The 24,486-nt window shown below is 34.7% G+C and overlaps 1 protein-coding gene and 1 long non-coding RNA gene across 4 annotated transcripts in view; one reads left to right on the top strand and one right to left on the bottom strand.

Moving 5' to 3' along the window:
- The window catches only part of ZNF654 (zinc finger protein 654), an 84,329-nt gene that overhangs the window by 13,728 nt on the left and 46,115 nt on the right, over positions 1–24,486 (top strand). For both annotated transcript variants that reach the window (XM_036114498.2, XM_036114499.2), the window contains exon 2: positions 11,013–11,158. In XM_036114498.2, the coding sequence (XP_035970391.1) occupies positions 11,013–11,158 (146 nt within the window). The remainder of the gene's footprint in view (positions 1–11,012; positions 11,159–24,486) is intronic.
- The window catches only part of LOC118549906 (uncharacterized), a 59,140-nt gene continuing 50,415 nt past the window's right edge, over positions 15,762–24,486 (bottom strand). For both annotated transcript variants that reach the window (XR_004924290.2, XR_004924293.2), the window contains one exon: positions 15,762–15,870. This is a non-coding gene — a long non-coding RNA (uncharacterized LOC118549906). The remainder of the gene's footprint in view (positions 15,871–24,486) is intronic.

Genomic DNA, 24,486 nt, shown 5'->3' on the forward strand with positions numbered 1-24,486 from the left:
AGTGGCTAGTCCCACTAACACAACGTATACTGGAGAGACTATTTCTAATAGTCGTAATTTGAGAAAGTTTTAGTGGACGAGATAACACTTGAATTGAGTCTTAAAAAATTGTTACTATTAAAATGTAGACATGAGAAAGGAAGTGGTATGAGTAGGAGGAAATTATAAATAGAGCAGATAATTTGTGAAAGGTAGATGATACGATGTATTTATGAATGGGGGTAGTTAATTGTGTAGGGCTGTGGTTCTTAAAAGTGTGATTCCCCAGACCTGCAATAGAATGTGAACACTATTAGCAATGCAAATTCTCGGCCGCACCCCAGACCTGCAGAATCTTGAAACTTGGGCTGGGGCCCAGCAGTCTGTGTTTTTCACAAGCCTCCAGATGATTCTGATGCATACTAAAGTTTGAGAACCACTGGACTAGAACATATATTCAGAAAAGTATTGGTACATATTAAGATTGGAAAACATGGATTGGTCTAGATCTTTGCTTAGGAATTTGAATTTTAGGTTTAAAGGCACAACAGTACCATTATTAATCTTAAAATATTGTTTTAAAACAGACTTGATAAGTAATGAATGAAAGCCTAGTCAAAAGGAAGCTATTGGAGTATTTTGGAAAAGGAGTGATTGAAGGACTGACTGGATAGTGGCAATGAAAATGGAGAGACAGGAACAATTTCAGGAAATATGGAAATAAAGTATTTAGCATCTGGTTAAATGTGGAGACAGGAACAAAGAATTTTATGAATTTGCATTGGGTTTCTAGTTGAAATGTCTAGGAATATGGTGGTAGCATTAATGGTAAATGGTAGAAGGAAAAATTAAGGGATCTGAATGAACAGTACAGTTTGACTACTGGGTTTGAAGAGTTAGTGCATTCTATAAAAAAAAAAAAAAGGAAAATAAATTGTGAATCCCTAGGCTGAATGGACATTTTTTTTAATGTTGAGGATACGCATTTCCATTTAAGAACAAGGCATTTTCAGGTAACCGATAAAATTTCTTTTCTCTTTTTAGTAATACTTTAGTACTTGGAGTAAAGGCTTTTTAAAAGAAGAGCCTTCTGTGTTTGAGAGTTAACTTACCTGTGATTGTTTTTAAGTTTAAAATTTCCTTTCAGGTTTTAATTTGGGGACAGGGGACCAAATGTCAACACATCTAATAAATTAGATGAAATGATTTGTCTCCCATCATCAGGTTCACAAAGAATCCAAAGAGGGTAAGATCCCAAATTCTTCCCTTCCAGAATTTTGCTTAGTCGGAGCCAGTGGGTCTTTCAGGTGCCCCTATGGTTAGAGGTGGGGCTTTTTCAAGAGCTGTAGCTTGGGTTGTCTTTCTCTGATTGGGAGTAGCTCTTTTCAATTCTCCAAAAGAGAATTATTTAACTCCCAATTTCTTTTGTGTCTTAACTTTTTAAAGAATCCAGAAGGTCAGTAGGGCAAAAATTTATTACTCTACCCAGTCCAATACCCATTAAAATTAGAACAGTAATTCCTTCAACTTAGTACATAGTCCAGTTGATTCGCATTACTTTTGTCAGTAGACTTTAGTGATATCACAGGGAAGATGGGTGCACAGAAAACAGGATATCAAGTCATTTTTGGTTTCAACCTCACTAGGGTGCCAGTCAGTTGTGCCAACTGCCAGAGTCTAGAACGTGTACCTAAGTTTTACTGGGAAAATTCATCAAGTGATTGATTGTGCCACTGTATGTTTACCATATTTTAGGGGGCAGTGGGAGCACTTAATCTGAACACTTCTACTTCCTTGAAAGTGTATCTGAATTTCTGACTTGCAAATTTCTGTGGAAGGCAGCCCAGGGCACTAGAATGTGTTTGATGTTTTCTCCTTTAGATTTTTTTCATATTAAAAACTTTTAATTTCCATTTCTTCTGTGTAGTCCTGGTATTCCTGTGCTGTAATAAGTGTGCATTCTGTTTAGTGGCACAGCTTCTATACCATCTCTTGAAAATAGTGTATCACTTATTTGTAGTGTGTAAAGTTCAAGGCACGATCTCCACAAGACTCCAGCCCTGCAGTTTCCAAAGCCCCAGTGTCCTATCCTTATCTCTGGATTTCTTTGTCCCCAACCTTGTGCCAGGATATTTTTAGTCCTGTGCTACCTTGGCTATTGCCATCTTTCCTGAAATTCTTAGGCCTGTTGAGCTAAAACCATAAAAGAACTCCTGTTGTGCCCCTATTTGTATTATTTGGATAATAACCATAAACAGGTACCAGAAATGAAGCTGCTTTGATGTTTCTGATGTCTGTGCTTGAAGGAGCCCAGTGAAGACAATATCTCTTTTGCCACTTGTTCCTCTAGACCTTTTCTTTACTCTGCTTTAACTGTTCTGGGCCATGCATCATTTGTTCTACCTCATTGGTAGTGTAAACATTCCTTTTTTTCACATTCCTTTCGGCAATAGTAGGTTATGCTATTTCAGATAAACATAGCTGGTTTTTGTTTTTGTTTACATTTTAGCCTGTTTTTAAGTTGGCTTCTCTTGTCTTTCTTTTCCTTTCTCTTTGCCTTTGGGCCCAGGTTTGAATGTTCTACAATTTACCTCTTGTAAGATCTCCCATAATGTCATAGATGAAAGTCAAGGAATTCTGAGCTCATTAAAAAGCATTCATTATCAAACAGATTTTGCCCACTCTCATCTCCCTGACTTAAAGAAAATTTTATCAGCTCAACCTCAGACCTAGGACTGACCTCTTACTTTTTCTTCAGTGTTGTTTTACTTATTCACTCTCTGATGCCTAACTTTGAGTTCCTCGTGCACTTTCCATTGTGGCACCATGCCATACCATACATTACCCTCCATAATAACGAGTAATTTGAAATGTCCATGAAATGCTTCTGGTATTTTAAGGTAATCTCCCAGCTTTTTTTTTTTTTTTTTTTAAGCTTCAAATCTGTACAGATTTTCTGTTACCTTATATAATGGTCTTCAAGACGTGGTTTTTCACTTGCTCTTATTATGGACTTTCTATTTCTTTAAAAGAACATCTTACCATAGTTGGATTTCTAGTCTGGTTCACTCTGAGATTTCCATCCAGGGTTACCTACCATTCCTCTGTTACGTACCTTTGGAACTAGTCACCCTTCCTTTCTAATGAGGAACAACTAAAATACCTTTTCCCCTTAATTCCACTTTTAAGAGCACATAGTTCTGATATATATGTATTTCCTTTTTCTTTTTTCCAATCTGTCTAGTCTTCTTTTTTTTTTTTTAAAGTTTTATTTATTTGAGAAAGAGAGAGGGGGAGCAGGGGGAGGGGCAGAGGGACAAGGGGAGGGAGAGAATCTCAAACAGACTCTCCACTGAGCACAGAGCCTAACGCGGGGCTCAGTCTCATAACTGAGATCATGACCTGAGCAGAAATCAAGAGTCAGACTTACCCGACTGAGCCACCCAGGTGCCCCTATCTATCCTTAATTCTAAGGGTAAACTTATTCTTAAGGTAGTACCTCTCTTTCATCTTTATCAACATGACCTCCTTTTATTTTTTAACTCTCCCACTGTTATTTTAATTATAAGTGTATCATTTTTAAACAAATTTAGTTCTTGAGACTGAGCAAACCTGGTACCTAAAGTTAGTGTCTGATGCATGGACCTTTTAAGTTTCTCTTTTGGCCTCTGAATTTGTAATAATTCCATTGAATTTTTTTTTTCTATCCCAGCCTAAAAAAGTCATTTATGTCCTATATAATAAGGAATCTTACTCTTCTTCATCTGTTCACTTGATAAAATCTACTAGCCATCTGTGTTGAACTCAGATAAAATCTTCACATCTACAGCCTTGATTAGATTTATGAACTTATAAATTCCAGAAGCTACTCGAGACCATGTTGTGACACTGAGTTTAGAAGCCTTTGGACAAGTCACATGAATCTAAGAGCTGTTCTTTGAGAACAAAATTAAGAGGGAGAGGGACAGAGTTTAGTTCAGCTGATCTAGGACTAACTATTTATTTTTCAGTTTTTATCAAATTAAGAAATTTCCATTTTTTTAACATACAGTGTTACATTAGTTATATTAGTTTCAGATGTACAATATATATGATTTGACAGTTCCATACCTCACCTGGTGCTCATCACAGCAAGTGCATGCTTTAATCCCCATCACCTATTTAACCCATCCTTCCAGCCCTTTGGTAACCATCAGTTTGTTCTTTATAATAGTCTGTTCCTTGATTTTTTTTTCCTCTCTCTTTTTTCCCTTTGTGCATTTTTTTTGTTTCTTAAATTCTACATATGAATGAAATCATATGGTATTTATCTTTCTCTGACTGACTGATTTTGCTTGGCATTATACTCTCTAGCTCCATCCATGTCATTGCAGATAGTAAGATTTCATTCTTTTTCATTTTCACCTATTAATGTCTAAAACCCCTATATGACTAAAGGACATTTAAAAAAAAAAGCAATAATAAAATCAGGGCCTCAGCCATACCTGCAATACTGTCTCTGGCTAGGTCATGCTGAATTGAAGTCAGATGCAGAGCTCTGCTTAGCCCAAGCTAGTTAAGTCATTATTATGTGCACACACATCTGTGTATACCACTGGCATCCTACATTCTGATTTGATATTCATATACATTTGCGTGTGCATATATTTTGGGGTTCACTTGTTTATTTGACAGTTTTAATGTTTATGAGGGAGCATTCAGTATATTATTCTTCCTAGTGAGTTTGGAATCAAATGAAAAATTGACAGGGATCAAAATTTGTCTAGAATATTTAAAATGAACCTATTTCTTTTTTGGGTCAACATAAGAGAAAAGTTGGGTCTTTATTTATTTATTTTTTTTGGAAAGTTGGGTCTTTAAGCAGATATTCAGGCAACCACATGGAGGACTCTGGCTTGTCTCATGATATGGAAGCGGAAAACTCAAGAAGGAGATGAGAGCCTTCTGGGAGTGATATTGTAATGGATATTCTTGCTTTGGTTTGTAGCTTTGACTAGCTAATCATGAAGATTCCTCTTAATAGTAAGATTGTGTGGAATATTAAGGGGTACTCAGTTGGTTGAGCATCTGACTCTTGATTTCGGTTCAGGTCATGATCTCTGGGTTCTGAGATTGGGCCCCACATTGGGCTCAGTGCTCAGCGTGGAGTCTGCTTGAGATTCCCTCTCCCCCTTCCCCTCTGCCCCTATCCCCCATATGCACATGCACACACACACACACACACACACACACTCTCTCTCTCTCTCTCTCTCCCAAATACATCTTAAAAAAAAGATTGTATGGGACATTAAGATTTAGAGGTGCTTACTCCATTTTCCGTTTTGTAAACAGTTGATTCTTAATCACATTTCACTATTTAAGATCTTAATGTTGCACAAATACCTATTTAAGGAGTGGTGAGCTGAATAAACTGTGCTTAATTGAGCACCCAAAAGAACTGGGTTTTAGGTTGTCTGTTACTGAAGATTATGTCCTTTGTAGATTCCAAACAACTTTTAACTTATTAGGATCTATTTCTAAACCATTTTGGTGGGTTTTTAAAATATGACGTTAATTTTAGATTTTCTTTACGTGATTATCCTGATAGAAAAAGTCAAATGACAGTGACTCTTGTTTTGAATAGAACTTTTCTTCATCTTTTTTATTCTCAATGGAAAACTGGTAAAAAAATAAAAAAGAATCCTCAGGTATCTGTTCAGGAATGAAGCATTTTATTTGTATTGCTATACCTAGGATATGCATCTCTTTGTCAATGAGTATTGAACTAAATAGTTGAAACTCAGCAGTAGCTTTTGACTAGATTTTATTTGGGAGTGGCCTGTCTGCTTGCTTAAAGTGCATAAAATTTGTTGTAATTCATCATACTTGGAAACCTATAATCAGTTAACATTGATGCAATGAAATAGTCGAAAAGTAAGCTTAGCTTTGCTATTTTCTTAGAGTGTACTGGTATGTGCCAGGAATTATCCTAGATTTTAATATATTATCTTACTTCTCTCATCGCCCTGTGATTAAGGTGATACTAAATTCATTTTATAGGAAACTTAGACTGAGAAGTATAATAATTTTGCTAAGTTTACACAGCTAATAAATGACAAAGCCAGGTCTATCTGATTCTAAAACCTATACTCTTTCTACAGTGCTGCCAATCTACCTATTTTTCCATCTGACCCTAAAAAAATACCCATAGGCAAGGGTAAATCTTGATGTGTAGTTAGGTAACAAAGTAGGGAAAGTAAATGTATAATTGTACTTATGTTATAAAATAGCCTCTAGAAAATAAATTAGAATATTGAAATTTGAGGGAAAAGGTGAAAACAGAAAAAACTTTTTAAAGTTTTAAAAGCTGAACTTACTTTATACTTATTGAAAATATAGTATAATTATCAGGAACAGAAAAGTAATATTGGTGTAATAATCACTAAGTTACAGACCTTATTAGAAATTTAACAGTTTTTCCACTGATAATTTTTCTATTCCAGGATGTTATTTCTGGATCTCACATTGTATTTAGTTATTATTTACCCTTAGTCTCTTCCAGTGTGTAACAGTTCTTCAGTTTTTTCTTATCTTTCATGACCTTGACACATTTGAAGAATACTGATTAGTTTTTTTGTAAAACAACCCTCAGTTTGGGTTTGTCTGATGATTTTTCATGATTGGAATGAGGTTAGACATTTTTGGCAAAAGTACCACAAAAATGCCATTGTTTCTTTCTTGGTATGCCATATGAAGAGATTTATGATAATGATATGTTGTATTACTTACTGGTGATATTTACTTTGATGATTTGGTTAAGTTTGTGTCTGTGGGGTTTCTACACTCTTAAGTTACTATCTTTTTATTTTTAGTTGATATATGTCTTGGGGGAGATAATTTGAGTCTGCAAATCCTGCATTGCCTCAAACTTTTTTTTTTTTTTTAAGATTTTATTTATTATAGAGAGTGAGCGAGAACGAGAGAGCACATGAGCCTGGGGGAGGAGCAGAGGGAGAGGGAGAAGCAGGGAGCCCCATGTGGGGCTCCATCCCAAGACTCTGGCATCATGACCTGAGCCAAAGGCAGCTGCTTAACCGACTGAGCCGCCCAATGCCCTTGCCTCAAACTTTTACCCACAAATACTAGCATTGATCTATGGATCTTGTCTGCAGCATTCATTACTGTGTATTTGCCTAATGCTGATTCTCTATATCTCTCTTTTCTTCTGTGTTTAATTGGGATTTTACTGTGAGGAAGTGCTGTCTCATCTCTAACATTTATTTATCTGATTATTTGTATCACTGTGGACTCCTGGATATTTATCTTGTTCTATGGATTAAAGTCTAATACTATCGTTTATTTTGTTGCTTAAATTGTTCCAACTTTAGCACTTAGGCGCTCTTTCAGGTTGGCTCCTGTGTTTTTATACCCCATCATTTTTTCAGCATTTCATTACTTTCTGTCACCACAAAATGTTCTAGTCTCATCTTGTGTTTTCCCTGCTTTAGGCCTGCTGGAGGAGGCCTTGAGGAGTCCAAGTTTCTTTTTTGGAGAATAGTGTTTAGAAACCAAGATTTGGTCCCTAAGTGTATATATTGCTACTGGGGTGTTACTGCTCTTACGCCCTCTCAGTAGACAGAGCTAGGGGATTATTTATATATATAGTAGCTATGTTACAAATGAATAACATAATCATACTGAAGGCGGTGGGGAAAATTTAGGTATTTAGAAAGTTAGCAAATTCATTCAGAGCATCGATTGCATATGAATTATAGGGGGACACTTTTTCGTCCATAGTGATTGGATGATGTATCTTAATGTTCTTAAATAATGAATGTAATTTTAACTGAATGGGTTTACAATAAGTCTGTCTTTTGACAATTTTGCCAGAGAATGAATCTGTGCTCATTCTCACAATAATTTGCCTTGGTAAATTAAGATATGGCAGTATATGGCATATACTATATCCCTTTTAGATCAGGATATATGCTCCTGTAAATGGGAGTGCTGAGAAAGTGCTGCAGGATCATTGCACAATTCCAGCATCTTTCTTTGGCAGTAGCTCTGCCCATCTTTTGAACTCCCCTTATATCACGGCATGCTTTGGCTTTAGCTTTAACTTCTTTCAGCAGTATTCATATAGTTTCTATAAATTACAGTAAATTGCATTGCAGTATGTTTGTTATGCTCTTCAAAATGAAAAAAAGAAAGTTTTTACCAGTCTCTAATGGACTATTGATCTTGATCCTGTTTCTTAGACCACTTTCTTGAAGAATTTAGAAGTATAGCAATGGTTGATTTTAAAGATTCAGGTAAATACTTTTCCTTTGTTTGCAGCAGCTTCAACATTATTCTGGCCATTATGTTGAGACTGTGACTTATTAGAATGCAAAAGAAAAAGAAAAATGGTCTGGTACTTTGGTCTGGTAGAGCACTTTCAGATTATGATGTTATGTTGTCCACTTTCATTAGCTGAGTGCTTATGATAGCACAGGAGAAAAATTTCCAATAAAAGGGAAATGTACAATTTCACATGTTTTAAGGAAAATATTTAAAAGAGAAATAGTGTTATAGTAAGTCTTAAAGTGTTAGGTTAATGTTACAATGTATTAGCAGTGTCTGGCATGATATTAAATAGTATAAGAATGATAGTAAATTTCAGTAATTTTGTTTCTGTCCCTTCATAGGTATTCTAACAAACCTATTGGAGGTGTTGCCCACAAGGACTTTTATTGTGTTAGGTTTGGGCTCAGCTAGATCAGGCAGTATATTAGTAGCAGAATCTTGCTGAATGAGGGAAGCTATAATAAGAATAGAAGCTGAGAAAATAGAAAGTTTCTCTTTTAAGGAGATAAACTCATCCCATAAATAGGAAGTGAATAAGGTTATAAGTAGATAAGGATTAGGGCAAACTGTTTGGGATGGAGGACAGGAAAATATGAGACTCTCAGGTACCTTTATTTAATGTGGCATCGGAATGGGTTATGGCGGCCAAAAAGAGGTTAATAAAACTGGTCAAACACTCTAGTGAAGAGAAAATTTAAAGGCGGGTAACCACAGTTTATCCAACTTTTTTTTTTTTCTTTTTTTGCCTTTGGTAGTTTAGAAAAGTGTGTCCTATTTGGGGTCATCATAGTAGTAATTTTTACTTCCCAGTTAACTTTCTGGTAGTGCAATTTGGAATTGTCAGAGAACCATGAAGGGTGTAAGATTTTATCTAAGTTAGCCTGCCACAGTTTCATGGATACTGGCAGAAAACATGAAACTCCTGGGTCAGAGATAATGGACTTTATTACTCATGGCACAGCAAGCAGCATGAGCTTCATGCTCATGGTGGTTCCCCTTGCCCCTCAATGTTCATAAAGGTGATGTAAGTGGCATAGGTGGATCCTGCACTCGCAGTGAGTTTTCATCATAGCTGAGGAGCCCCAAGCTTAGGAAACCCTAATCTTTTATAATGGTCTACAAGTGTGTCTGCCTGGCTCTTGCTCCAGAGAGAGATGACATTGTAATTATGCTAAATAGTAAACAGGCTCACTGCTGTGGAGGGAGACATCATCTCTATTTTTCAAGGCTGTTGCCTATGAATATCTTTGAAAAGATGAAGGCAGTTGGGCCCTTTTTTGAAAAACTGTAGAAATACAAGAGACCCATGGAAAATTGTCTCCTAAGAGGAAGTGATGAGTGTGAAAAGTCCTTGAGCTCTGAGTGTTCTTGGCTTTTGTACTCTGTTCTGTTTTTTCCAGCTTTTAAAACAGAGTTGGCAAACTTTCTCTGTAGTGGGGCAGATATTAAATATTTTAGGCTTTGTGGGGCACCTGGGTGGCTCAGTCGTTAAGCATCTGCCTTCGGCTCAGGTCACGATTCCAGGTCCTGGGATCGAGCCCCGCATCAGGCTCTCTGCTCCATGGGAAGCCTGCTTCTCCCTTTCCCACTCTGCCTGCTTGTGTTCGCTCTCTCTCTGTGTCTCTCTCTGTCAAATAAATAAATAAAATCTTTAAAAAAAAAAATATTTTAGGCTTTGTGAGCCATATGATTTCTGTCATAACTATATAACTGGTTGTTATAGCAGGAAAGTAGCCATAGAGAGTATGTAAATGGATGAATCTGGTTATGTTCCAGTAAAGCTCTATGGACATTGAAATTTGAATTTCATATGATTTTTAGACATCACAAAATATTTTTTTCAACCATTTAAAAATGTAACATCCATTCTTAGCTTGTGGGTCATACAAAAACAGGTGGCAGGCCACATTTGGCCTGCAGGCCATAGTTTGCCAACCTGTATTATATGATGTATTTTAAAAATATAATACATTGTTTTAGTATAGCAGTCTTATATATGAGAAATCATAATTAACATTTTATAGCAATTGATAGTTCTTAAAATGCTTTCTCATAAATTATCCTAATTTAGCTTCACAGTAAACCTGCAAGATAAGTGTTATTATCTCTATTTTATAGTGAGGAAACTAATGCCTAGAGAAGGAAGATGACCTATCCAAATTCATAAAGCTAGTAAAGTGACAGAGCCAAGACTAAATATATTCTGGACTCTTCTCCATCTTATTGTACAGCTTAAACTTTTATAATCGGAGCATCATGCCACTATATCTTTTTAATACCCATTGGTGCCAGAATGCTTAGAATTTAGTCTTTAATAAATAGTAATGATAATGATCATGTTCATTTCTAATTTTCCTTATTACTACATTCTACTGTCTAGCTATTTTAATCTTTGATAATTGATGTTTTGACAAAGGCTGGATATGGGAGGTGAAGGACATTTGTTAGAGTTTATTAAAGATTTGGCAGTTGGACAGTATAATTATTCGTATACTATATTTCTTTTCCACATTTTCAAAGATAATTAGTTAATTTTATTTTCAGATGTACACTATGAAAATAAACAATAATCTTTTTCCCCCTAAATCATTTGTATTCATGCTGAACTAATGCTTTAATTTATCTAGTAGTTTCATCATAATTTTTAAACTCAAGATGTTGAGAACATTTTCTATAATAATGTACTTTTTGGATTATTTCTCTATCAGGTGGTTGAAGATTATGCTGGAAGATGGCAGGTCCCTTTGCCACAGCTTCAGGTTCTTCAGACTGCACTTTGCTGTTTTACATCAGCCAGTGCGTCATTCCCAGATGAATGTGAGCACGTACAGTATGTTTTGAGTAGCCTTGCTTTGTAAGTACGCTTTACTTCTTATAAAAGTATTATTTTTCTTGACATATCTGAGAATTGGGTTTTGATTATTTTCTCTGTGGAAGTAGCCTTTCCTAAAGTCTTCCCTCAAAAAGAAATTTCCAAAACCCTGGACTGTAAAAAAAAAAAAAAAGAAGAAAGAAAAGAAAAGAAATTTCCATTTCTTCAATAAGTATTTAGGTTTAACTTTGAACATATAGCCATAATTTTACTTTTAGTTTTAGAGTTAATTGGAATTTTTGCATAGATTCTTATGGTCACTGCCATCACTTTCCTTTTTTAATTCCCTAGCACTAATGGTAAGTCCCCAAATACAGCAATTGAGGCCATCATAGTTAGCAGAGGGATCTTAAATCAGGCCAGAAAGAGCTTAGGAAACTCCTGGTTTTTAAAAATTCTTGTAGAGGAATTCAAGTTAAAGATCACAAACCTGAGCACTTGTGTTTATTCTTTTTGCTCCGGTAGATCCTACTAAAGTTATAGTAAAGATGTAAAAGAGAGAAATACAGTAAAAAGAAAGTAGAGAAGAGCCATCAGTGAATGAAAGATTTCAAAAATTTTCTAGGGGAGAGAACAGAGAAGAGTGTTCATGACAGAAACAAGTCACAACTTCATTTTCTGTTTTGCGCATGTGCGCGCCTCAGATCACACATCACAGTAACACGTTGTAAAATCATTTATCAACATTAGAAAATACAAGAGAAAATACCAGAGAATGTCTTGTAGGATCAGTACTATTTAGTGACATTCTTGTTTTATATATTTATTTTTATGTATGTGTGTATACTTGATTATTTGTAAAACATTTTAAAAAACTGTAGCAGTTAAAACAGAATTATCTTCTGCCTTATAGAAGGTCTAGCTTGTCTTGCCTCCCTCCCCCCAGAATCCTAGAGAGGTGTAGAATTTGAATATGCAAGGTGTGAAATAGAGAGTAGGGAATGAGATACTTTGGGAGAATGCAGATAAAGGAGTTAATTGCAGTTTTTCCATTCAGGCCAATCACCAAATCTTAGGGCCAAGTTGGGGTAGGGAAACAGAGTTGCTACTTTTTTTTTCCCCCCTCTAAAGAATTAAATGACTTTGGAGTAATGACCTTTGCATTCTGGAAGTTAAAGTTTCCTCTTTGAGACAACTAGCTAATCACTTAACTACCCTAAAGAAAAACTTGTCAGTTACCAAAGTCTAGACATGCTCATAGAGCTCCCAATTAATCTGTTTATGGCCTTATTCTTAAATATTAATGGGGATTCAGGAATCCTCAGACAGTTGAGGAATGCCTTCAACATGAAAAAAATACAGTGAAAAACAAAAACTTCGAAAGAAAATAAAAAATAAAGAAAAATATAAAATCTATAATGTATATTTTCAGAGAGAGTTAAGATGATATGTGTAACATCAAAACATCAACATATCATGCTGTGTGAATGGAATAATGCGATACCAAAAATGAGTCTGTTTAAATTAAGGAAATCTAATGATGGTTAAAATTTAAAGTTCTGTAGGAGGAAATTTGGAGGGTGAAGTTGGAGAAATAATCCAGGATGTAAAACAGTACCAAAGAGAAGGAATGTGTCAGAGGAAAAAAAAAAATGATATGGTGCCTTTATGCAGGAGGTTCATTATCTAGCTAGTTGGAGTTCCAGAAAAAGAACTTAAAGAAAATATATTGGAGGAAAATTTTAAAGAAAAAATAAAAGAATTTTCCAGAACTGAAAGTCATGAACTTCCAGACTGAAAGAACTCAAGAAGTGCTTAGGACAGTAAATATAAGAGATACTCTGTTAATTACACCATTTGTGATTTCAAAATACCAAGAATGAAAAAACAGATTTGAACATCTTATAGAGAGGAAAAACTAGGTTACCTACAAAGGAACAAACATCAAGTTGGTATCAGTCTTCGTACAACTCATACAACTAACAATGGGTGGTAGACTATAATGAATCAGTGTCTTGAAAAATTTGAGGAGAAATTATTTTCAATGTAGGATTTTATACTCATCCAAACTGTAAGTGAAGTGTGAGAGTTAGAAAGAACATTTCCAGGTATGTAAGGATGTAGAAGATTGACTTGTCGACATACCCTTTCTTTTAGGAAGTTATTAGAGAATGTATTCCAGAAAATGACAGTGGATCTAGAAAATAGTGGTTTTTTTACTTGAGATAGAGGGAAGAGAAGTCCTAGGATCACTGTTGAGTAGTAGGTCTCATAGATCACCTTGAATAGGTAATATTCAGTAAAACTGGAGATTTGAGAGTAATCTTGAGAATTTAGAACCATTTAAGGTAGTGATAAAAAAAAAAGGCAAGAAAATAAAAAGGGAATTAGATACTCCAGCAAAATTAAAAATAATCTGAACAGGAAAAAACACAGAATTAATAGCAAACTACTTCAATATGTACTGAATGTTATTTACATAGTTTTCTTTTTTTTTTTTTTAAAGATTTTATTTATTTAACAGAGAAAGACACAGCAAGAGAGGGAACACAAGCAGAGGGAGTGGGAGAGGGAGAAGCAGGCTTCCCGCAGAGCAGGGAGCCTGATGCAGGGCTCGATCCTAGGATCCTGGGATCATGACCTGAGCTAAAGGCAGACGCTTAACGACTGAGCCACCCAGGCACCCCTACTTAGTTTTCTTAATGTAAATGATGTTTACTGACTTTAAACTTTTATAGAGTACAAAAATAATTACAGTTACAGAACAGAAGGAAATTATTAACCATTCAATATAAGATTATTTGATGGAAGTTACAAGTTGAAAGTGAAGAATAAGGGCACTAAAAAATATCCTTTGATTCTTATTTTACAAAACGGAGTATCAGTAGTACATGAAACCATAAATAAATGTGTAAGTAAAGTTATGAAGATCAATAATAGAAGAAATAATAACTAATGGGAATGTGGAATTGGTTGTGTGAGGAGTTAAATTCTCTTCTCCCACAGTAGAAAATCAAGAGGTAATATTTAAAATTGGTAAATAAAGAAATACTGACAGAGCTTATTATCAACAGCTATTAAAAATTTTGAAAGTTGTTAATTCTAGGGCATTGGACTAGTGAGAGAGAAGACTGAATTCTTTCTGTACAGTTAGCATTTTTAAATCTTGAAGATGTATTAATTTCATATATATGAAGTATATGTTTTTTTTGCTTTATGTATGTATATAAAATTTAAGAGTACATGTACATTGTGTTTCTTTAAAAGTTTATTTGTAGATATTTAAAATTATATGAGAACTGTGTGAGGTGATGGATATGTTAACTAGCTTGATTATGGTGATAATTTCACTGTGTATATGTATATCAAAACATCAAGTTGTATACCTTAAATATATATAATTTCTGTTTGTCAATTATACCCCAATGAAGCTGAAAAAAAAATTGTAGGAGGAAAGAGTTTAGAATATAACCTTATAGATTTGTAAGAGCAATGCAGTGTAAAGAAAACTATATTATTTAAAAATATATATTTCTTTTATTTATTTATTTTTATGATGCCCAAATGAATATGGGAGATGTATTAGGACTTTCTGATTATAATTGACAAACGTACTCAAGCTAGCTTAAGCAAAAAAAGAAGGGTGTAAGGGGATTTATTAGATGACTACACCATGGAAAAGCAAGGACTAGAACTAGTTTCAGGATTTTCTGAATCCAGAGAATAAAATATCATCTAGAACTGTTCTCCCCCTTTCTGTCTTCCCTTTTTTGTCTTCATTCACTCAGGGTTCCTGACAGTTCTGCGATTAAGCTTAGTTTATTAACCAAGAGAGAAGAACCTCCCCCCACCCATTTGTAATCCTCAAAATATTTTTGGGAACTTGAGCCCAGCCAACTTATGTGCCTCCTGCTTTGACTACTAGCTGTGTTTAGGAGAGTATAGTAAGATTTTTGGCTCAGTCTGATGATCAGCTCACCCCATGGCTGGGGGAACGAGGATACTACATTTACAGGCCAATCAGAACCATAGAAATGTTGGAGGGGTAAGCAAGTTCCCTCAAGAAGTAAATGAGGGAGTGTGAAAGAGAGCTGCTAGGTAAACAAACATAACAGATGTCCACTACAAAGAATAATTTTATGTGTCATTTTGAAAACTACTGAAACAGTTTTAGTTCTTTTCTACTGATTTCTGAGGAAAAGAAAATAAGTATCAAAAGAAATACATTATTTGTAAGCAAGAAGTATTATTCTTGTTTCAGTGCCTGTTTGGATTTTTCCCCCACCTTTCACCTATATAATCTTTGTTAACATTCGTGTTATAATGGGAAATGCTTTTAAGGTTGTCAGAAGTACTTTTTTTTTTTTTTAATTTAACTCATTTGTTAGTTTCTGTTTCATTGCTTGCTATCTTTTTTACTACTGCTAATGAAAAAAATAATGTATTAAGCAGAAGCAAATTTTTGCAGAGTGTTAGGCAAAAGAAAGTAAACTATCTCAGTGGTTTGTCAAAGAGTAATGTTTCTTATAAGGAAAACTTCCTGCATTATTTGAATTTACTTTAACAGAAAAGTTAATTGTATTTTTAATACCAGAAGAAAAATGAGGAAATAGCAACATGGTGATACTATTAAAAGACTAAAGAGTCTGTAACAGTGTTCAGTTTATTTTAATAAATATATAAACCAGAAAATTCTTCTAATTCCATAATCATTCATTCATTCATTCAGTGAATCTCTTGTGCTTGGTTCTAGGCTAAAATAGAAAATAAGAGAGATAAGTCCTTGTTCTCAAAGACCTTACAAAGCTAAAACATATTAAATAAGCAGTCACAGTATTATGTAATTATAATTATGAAAGAATTACAGGGTACCATTAGAGAGTATAACAGGGGACTTGACTTGGTCTGGGAGGTCAGGGAAAATTTGCTGGTGAGCTAACACTTGAGCTGAGCTCTGAATGAATGATAACAGTTAATTAGATGAAGGAGCAGAAGAGCCTCCCAGGGATGGCAAATAGAATGTGCAAGGTGACTGGATAGGATGTCAGGATATTAATGGATTTCATTATAATTCATATCTGTTTGTTGAATTCTTGTTTGTGGTCCATATCATGTACTTAACGTTTCTTACTCACTTGACATACTAAAAAATTATAGGTGAGCTAAAGAGTTAAGTAATATCTATGAGATTTTGTTTTATATAAATATATATATAAGTATGTATATATATAATATATGTTAAACATATAAGTTACTTTATTCTGTGGCAGTATTATCTGGTCCATATGTCCACCTTCATAAAAGCCTGTTCCATCTTGTAAATTATACATATGTGAAGATGGGCCTTCTATAGACTGGGAGACTACAAAAACTACAGTTTTGTGAAGGTCTTCTTTACAGGGAAGGAAGATGGATTCTGTTTTTATTCATACTTGAGTTTGTTTTTTTTTTTTTTAATTTTGTGGCAATGAATATAGTCATGTAGAGAATTGTCTTAAATTGACTATGATTTTACCTAGGTTGACTCGTTTAGTAAGTGTATTTTCTAAAGAAATGAAGATTTAGCTGTGTGTGTATGTATGTATGTATTTGCACTAAAAAGGACTTCAGGTTAAATCTCTTCTATAGATAAGAAAACTTAGGCCTGAGAAGTGTAGGGGACTTTTGCAAGACTGAGTTAAGTGTTTTTTGTTTGTTTTGTTTTGTTTTGTTTCCTATTGTTTTCTTGTTTTAGATTGGTTAAACACTGATTTCTGTTTTACAGAGCCAAACACCCTGAAATTAAGTGGATCTTTAGGCAGAGAAGTTAGACTTCACCAATTTTATATAAAATAAAAGCAAACTTTAATGCTGCCTTCCCAGCCACCTTTAGCCCAACAGAAAGTAAATGTTCATAGATTTTAGCATTCCACACAGGGTTCCATGATGGACAGTACCTATTTGCCTGGCAGCCATTTAAGGTCCACAAAGATCTATATGATCCACTGGAGAGGGAACTAGTTCAGCTAGTAGTATTTATTATATGTAGTGGCAAATACTAAAAATGTATACCCTAATATGCCAAATTGCCTAGAAGAAAAGACCAAAAGGCCGTCTCTTTCATGGAATTAAATGGGTATAATCAGTGTCTTATTTAGATTGGCTAGACATTCATGTGTTAGGCCACACATGTAATGATAGATCAGTAACCCTTTCTGACTATGTTGCTAAATGGAATTACATTTTAAACATATTTTGTACCTAACTTCTATTCAACCAAGTTTTATTTGGTTGTATTTATAACTTAGGTCTAGGCTTCAACTAACTTAGGAAATAGCTTACAAATTAAAGGAAGAAAGGATAATTATAAAGGGCTGTTTTTGGGGTGGGGCCAGGCCCCACTAAAGGTGTATGTCTTATGGCCCCAATCTGTATGTCCTTTCTCTGCAACATGTAGCACTTACTGCTTCTTGATTTTTTAATTTTTTGACCAACACATATTCAAAACCTTCTCCAATTTTATATCTATTATCTTTACTAATCATTTGTGGCAGGTGATCTCATTTATTTTACAGAGAAATCTAGGCTGTCTAGCCTGCTATTTCTTTGTTTTCTCTCTTTAAAGAAATGATTTCTGGAGCGCCTGGCTGGCTCAGTTGGTAGAGGATGTGACTCAGTCTCGGGGTCATGAGTTCAAGCCCCACATTGGGCATGGAGCCTACTTAAACCTTAATTAATTAATTTAAAAAAAGAAATGATTTCCTTTTCGAGGTGATTGGTGATCTTAATTTAATTCCCATATTAAATTCTCTCAGCATTGCTTTGTTTTTCTTTACCATTGAATTAGAATATTTTGTTTTCAGGATTTGTTGTAGCTAAAGTCAACATTAGACAAACTTGCATGCATTTGTTTATACTGGCTATGTTTAGAAACTCAGCATTTCATTTGGTGCTAGTAATGCCTAGAATTTTTTTCCTTATAATTTTGGCCTTTATTGTTCCACTTGTTAATTTTGGGGTGAAGCAATTGAGACTTCATTTTATTGGCATTTAATAGTCATTTTATTGGCAAAGAGATAGAGAGGGATTATTAACTGGTATATTTGTGTTGACAGAGATGAAAAGTGATCAGGTGATGACATACCCTATTCCCATCCATGTTGATATATATCAGAACCTAGAGGTATATACATGCATAGTTTTATAAAATGGTATTTACTGCTTTTCTAATATAATTGAAGGAAGGCTTGATAATTCTTGGTCAGTGGAGATACACAAAAACTAGAGTGAAAAAGCAGTAGACTAAAAGCTGTTACTATTTTCACTGCTATTAGGAAGATTATTCTTTAGAAGAAGATGTATAGAGTCATTATGAATTGTGTAAATACATGTTTGAATTTTTCTGAATTTGAATGTCTTTATTTTGGGCTAAGCCAGATTCCTGAAAAACTACAGATTTGAACCTTTTAACTTTTCCTCCCTTCCTCCTAATAGCTTTGGTTTGTAGAACTGGACCACAACATCATACTGTCAGCTTTCACTGTGGAATAAAACAAGAAGAAGAAGAAAAAAAGAAATGCTTCTGAAATTGTTGAAAAGATGACAGAGTTTTGCCCATTGCTCCTTATACAGAAATCTTAAAAACATTCTCTTAGATGCACCTAAATTACATAAAAGCAAATATTAAGAGATCTAAAGGGACAAATAGACAGTAATATAATAATGGTAGGAAACTTTAATATCCTACTTTCATCAATGGTTAGATCATGCAGATAAAAAATAAGGAAACATTGGCTTTAAACAACACATTAGACCTGACGGACTAAACAGACATATACAGAATATTCTATCCAAAAGAAATAGAATATACCTTCTTTTCATGTGCACAGGATAGATCATTTATTAGGCCACAAAAAGGTCTTAATATGTTTAAGAAGAATGAAATCGTATTAAGCATCTTTTCTGACCACAGAGGTATAAAAACAAATCAATTACAAGAAGAAAACTGGAAAAACTACCAATATGTGAAGATTAAACAGCATTCTATTGAACAAATGGGTCAAAAAAGAAGTCAAAGAGAAACCAAAAAATACCTTGAGACAAATGAAAATAGATATATGTACAACATACCAAAACTTACAGGATGCAGCAAAAGCAGTGCTAAAAGGGAAGTTCATAAAGATAAATGCCTACTTTAAGAAGCAAGAAAGAGCTCAAATAAATAACCTAACTGTACATTGCAAGGAACTAGGAAAAAAAGAACAAATGAAGCCCAAAGTTGATAGAAGGAAATAAATAACAAAGATCAGAATGGAAATGAGAGACTAACCAAAAGAAAAGATCGATGAAACTAAGAGCTGATTCTTTGAAAAGAGAAGCAAAATTGAGAAACCTTTATCTAGATTCATCAACAAAAAGAGAAGACTCAAAATCAGAAATGAAAGAGAAGATAGACAAGTGATACCAGAAATACAAAGGATAAGAGACTACTGTGAACAGTTATACACCAACAAATTTGACAACCTAGAAGAAACGGATAAATTCCTAGAAGCGCATGATCTACCAGACTGCATCATGAAGAAATAGAAATCTGAACAGACTAATTACTAGAAAGGAGATTAAATCAGTAATGAGAAACCTCCCAACAAACAAAAGTCCAGGACCAGACGACTTCACTGGTGAATTCCATCCAATATTCAAAAAAGAATTAATATCAAACTCCTTCAAAAAACTGAAGAGGCAGGAACACTTCCAAACTCATTTTACAAGGCCAGCATTACCTGGATACCAAAACCAGAAAGGGATACCACAATAAAAGAAAAATTACAGGTCAGTATCCCTGAGGAGCATAGTTACAAAAATAGTCAACAAAATATCAGCAAACTGAATACAACAGCCTATTAAAAGGATCACACACCATGATTAAGTGGGGTTTTTTTCCCCAGGGGATGCAAGGATGGTTCAAGCATTCACAAATCAATGTGATATAGTGCATTAATAAAATAAAGGATAAAAATCATTATGATTCTCTCAATAGATGCAGAAAATCATTTAAGAAAATTGAATATCCATTTATGATAAAAACTCTCAACGAAGTGGGTATAAGGGAACATACATCAACATCATAAAGGCCACATATATCACAAGCCCATAGCTAACTCATACTCAGTGGTGAAAAGCTGAACGTTTTCCCTCTAATAAGACAAGGATGCCCATTCTTGCCACTTTCATTCACATAGTAGTGGAAGTCTTTGCCAGAGCAATCATGCAAAAAAAAAAAAAAAAAAGTCATCCAAATCAGAAAAGAAGTAAAACTGTCTCTGTTGGCAGATGATGTGATACTATGCATAGGAAACTATGAAGAAAACTGTTAGAACTAATAAAAAAAAGTTAATAAATTTGCAAGATGCAAAATCAGTGTACAAAAATGTTGCATTTCTGTGTACTAATAATGAACTGACAGAGAAATGAAGAAAACAGTCCTATTTACAACTGTATCAAAAAGAATAAAATATCTAGAAATAAATTTCATCAAGGAAGTGAAAGACCTGTACACTGAAAACTATGTGGCACTAATGAAAAGAAATTGAAGAAGACACAAATAAATGGAAAGATATTCCATACTCATGGATTGGAAGAATTAATGTTGTTAAAATGTTCGTACCACCCAAAGCAATCTACAGATTCAGTGCAGTCTCTATCAAAAATCCAATGGCATTTTTCACAGAAATAGAACAAATAATTCCTACGATTTGAATTAACGAAGGAAGAACAAAGCTGGAGGCATCATATGACCTGAATTCAAACTATGTTACAAAGTTGTAGGAATCAAAATAGTATGGTATTAGCATAGAAACAGACACATAGATTAACATAACAGAATAGAGAGCCCAAAAATAAATTCACGCATATGTGGTCAGCTAATTTATATCAAAGGAGTCAAGAATATATATTGGGGAATGGACCGTCTCTTTAGTAAATGGTGCTGGGAAAACTGGATAGCCACATGCAAAGGAATGGAACTAGACCACGTCTTACACCATACACAAAAATCAACTCAAAATGGGTTGAAGACTTGAACTTAAGACTTGAAACCATAAAACTCCCAGAAGAAAACATAGGTGATAAGGTCCTTGACGTTAGTCTTGGCAGTGAAATTTTTGGATTTGACACCCAAAGCAAAGGCATCAAAAGCACAATAAACAAGGGGGCTTACATCAAACTAAAAAGCTTGTGCACAGCAAAGGAAACCATCAACAAAACGAAAAGCAGCCTACTAGATGGGAGAAAATATTTGCAAATCATACATCTGATGAGGTGGTTAATATCCCAAAGATACAAAGAACTCCTATAACTCAATAGTAAAAACCCAAACAATCTAATTAAAAAATGGTCAGAAGATCTGAATGGACATTTTCCCAAATAAGATATGCAGTTGGCCAACAGGTATATGAAAAGGTGCTCATCACTAATAATCAGGGAAATGCAAATCAAATCACAGTGAGTTACCACCTCACACCTGTTAGAATGGCTAGTATCAAAAATACAAGAAATAATGTGTTGGCAAGGATGTGAGAAAATGGAAATCTTGTGCCCTGTTGGTGGGAATGTAAATTGTTGCAGCCACTATGAAAAAAGGTGTGGAGTACCCTCAAAGAATTGAAAGTAGAACTATTATATAATCCAATAATTCTTGGTATTTATCCAAAGAAAACAAAACCATTATCTTGCAAAGATATTGTTACTCCTATGTTTATTATAGTATTATTTACAATAGCTAAGACATGGAAAGAACCTCAGCACCCATTGATGGATAAATGGGTAAAGAAAATGTGATACATCCCTCTCACATAAAATGTGTATATATCTCATATATATATATATCACACAAAAGAAGGTATCATGTTATTTGTGACAACATGGTGGACCTTGAAGGCATTTTCCTAAGTGAAAGAAGTTAGAGAAAGGGTGTTGAGTTTAATAAGTTCTTTATAGATTTTGGATACTAGCCCTCTATCTGATAAGACATTTGTAAATATCTTCTCCCATTCTGTAGGCTGTCTTTTGGTTTTGTCAACTGTTTCATTTGCTGCCAGCAGTGTAAGAGTACCTGTTTCCCTATACCTTTGTCAATACTTGTGTTTTAAAATTTTTTAAATTATGACAGTTGTCAAACCTATTCAAAAGTAGAAGGAATATTATAATGAACTGCCCTACCCATCACCAGCTTCAACATTTATCAGCATAACAATTTTGTTTTCTCTGTACATTCCCACTCCTTACCCACTTCTAGGTTTGTTTGTTTTTTAATTTACAGCTTTATTGAGGTAAAAATTTCGTATTATTCGTGCTTTGCAGGTGTATAATTTGATAATTTTTAGTAAATGTGTAGAGTTGTGCAGCTATCATCACAATCCAGTTTACATTTTCATCACACCGAAAAGCTCCCTCATGCTCATTTACAGCCAATCCCCAGTCCCTCCTCAGCCCAAGGCAACCCCTGATCTATTTTCTATCTCAATAGAGTTGTTAATTTCTGGACATTTCATACAAACAATATATAACACAATATATAGGCTTTTAGATATGATTTCTTTTCATTAAAATAATGTTTTTGAGGTTCATCCATGTTGTAACACTTACCAGGAGCTCATTCCTTTTTGTGCTGAATAGTATTCCATTATATGGATATAGTACATTTTGTTTATGCATTCAGCAATTAATGGATATTTGGATTGCTTCCAATTTTTGGCTTTGAACATTTGTGTATTATTAAGTCTTGTATGGACAAATGTTTTTATTTCTCTTGAGTAGCTACCTAGGAATGGATGTTATATGTCATGTTTAACATTTGTTCAACACAGAACTGCCAAACTGTGTCCAAAGTAAAAAAGTTCTAACCAGCTGTCTGGGGAGGGGGGGTTAGTTTCTCCACATCAGTAACATTTTTTATATTATTTGTCTTTTTTATAATAGCCATTCTAGTAGTTATGTGGTGGTATCTCATTTTGGCTTTAATATGCATTTCCTCAGTGCTGTTGATGGCAACCATCTTTTTGTGTACTTGCTATAGCATGTCTTCTTTTGGTACTGTATCTATTCAAATCTTCTGCTCATTTTTTGGTTGGATTGTTTGCCTTATTGAGTTGTAGGACTTTTTTTATATATTCTGTTTATATATTCAGTATCAGATAAGTGATTAGTAAATACTTCCACTCTAGCCTCTCTTCATTTTCTTATTGGTATCTTTTGAAGTTTATTCCTGGTTTTAAGAAATTTGATTGTAATTTGCCTTGTGTAGTTTCCTTTATGTTTCTTGATCTTAAGCTTCTTGGGTCTTTGGACTTAAAATTTTAACCAAATTTGGGAAATTTTATAAAAATAAAAAGATTTTTATTTTTGAGTAATCTTTATACCCAACGTGGGGCTCAAACCACAATCCTAAGATCAAGAATTGCATGCTCTACTGACTGAGCCAGCCAGGCACCCTCAAAAATTATTTTAGAAAGCATCATTATGTTTTCTTAAGGGATGACACTTGAAGAGAATCCACAGATGACCCACAGTTTACTGATGGTTCTGTTCATTTTTATCAGTCCCTTTCTTTTCTTTTGGTGTGTTTTATTTTAATAATGCTCTCTCTTGTTTTCACTGATGTTATCTTCTGCAGTATCTGATTTGACATTAATCCCATGTAATGTATTTTTCATCTCAGATATTGTATTTTTTGATGTATAAAAGTTTTATTTGGGTCGTTTATATCTTTCTTAACGTGGTTATTCTTTACCTTAGGAGTTGGCAAACTATGGCCCATGGGTCAAATGCTGCCCACGCCCCCCCCCTTTTAATATGGTTTCCAAGCTAAGAATAGTCTTTGTATTTTTAAAGATTTATTTATTTTATTATTTATTTAATTTATTTTTAAAGATTTTATTTATTTATTTGGCAAAGAGAGAACAGGGAGCACAAGCAGTGGGAGAGGGAGAAACAGGCCCCCTGTCGAGCAGGGAGCCCGATGTGGGACTCCATCCCAGGGCCCTGGGATCATGACCTGAGCTGAAGGCAGTCGCTTAACCAACTGAGCCACCCAGGTGCCCTAAGATTTATTTTATTTGAGAGATAGAGAGAGAGCACGCAGAGGGAGGGGCAGAAGGAGAGGGAGAAAAAGAATCTAAAGCAGACTCTCTATTAACCATGGAGCCAGACTCAGGGCTTGAACTCATGACCTCCCAAACCTAAAATATCTGGCAACCCAGGCTCCACCCTAAATATAACAGTAGAGGAGGGGCACCTTGGTGGCTCAGTCAGTTAAGCGTCTGCCTTCAGCTCAGGTCATGATCCCAGGGTCCTGGGATCAAGCCCCGTGTCAGGCTCCCTGCTCAGTGGAGAGC

This window comes from Halichoerus grypus, chromosome 1 (genome assembly GCF_964656455.1).
Source record: "Halichoerus grypus chromosome 1, mHalGry1.hap1.1, whole genome shotgun sequence".
Taxonomy (NCBI): domain Eukaryota; kingdom Metazoa; phylum Chordata; class Mammalia; order Carnivora; family Phocidae; genus Halichoerus; species Halichoerus grypus.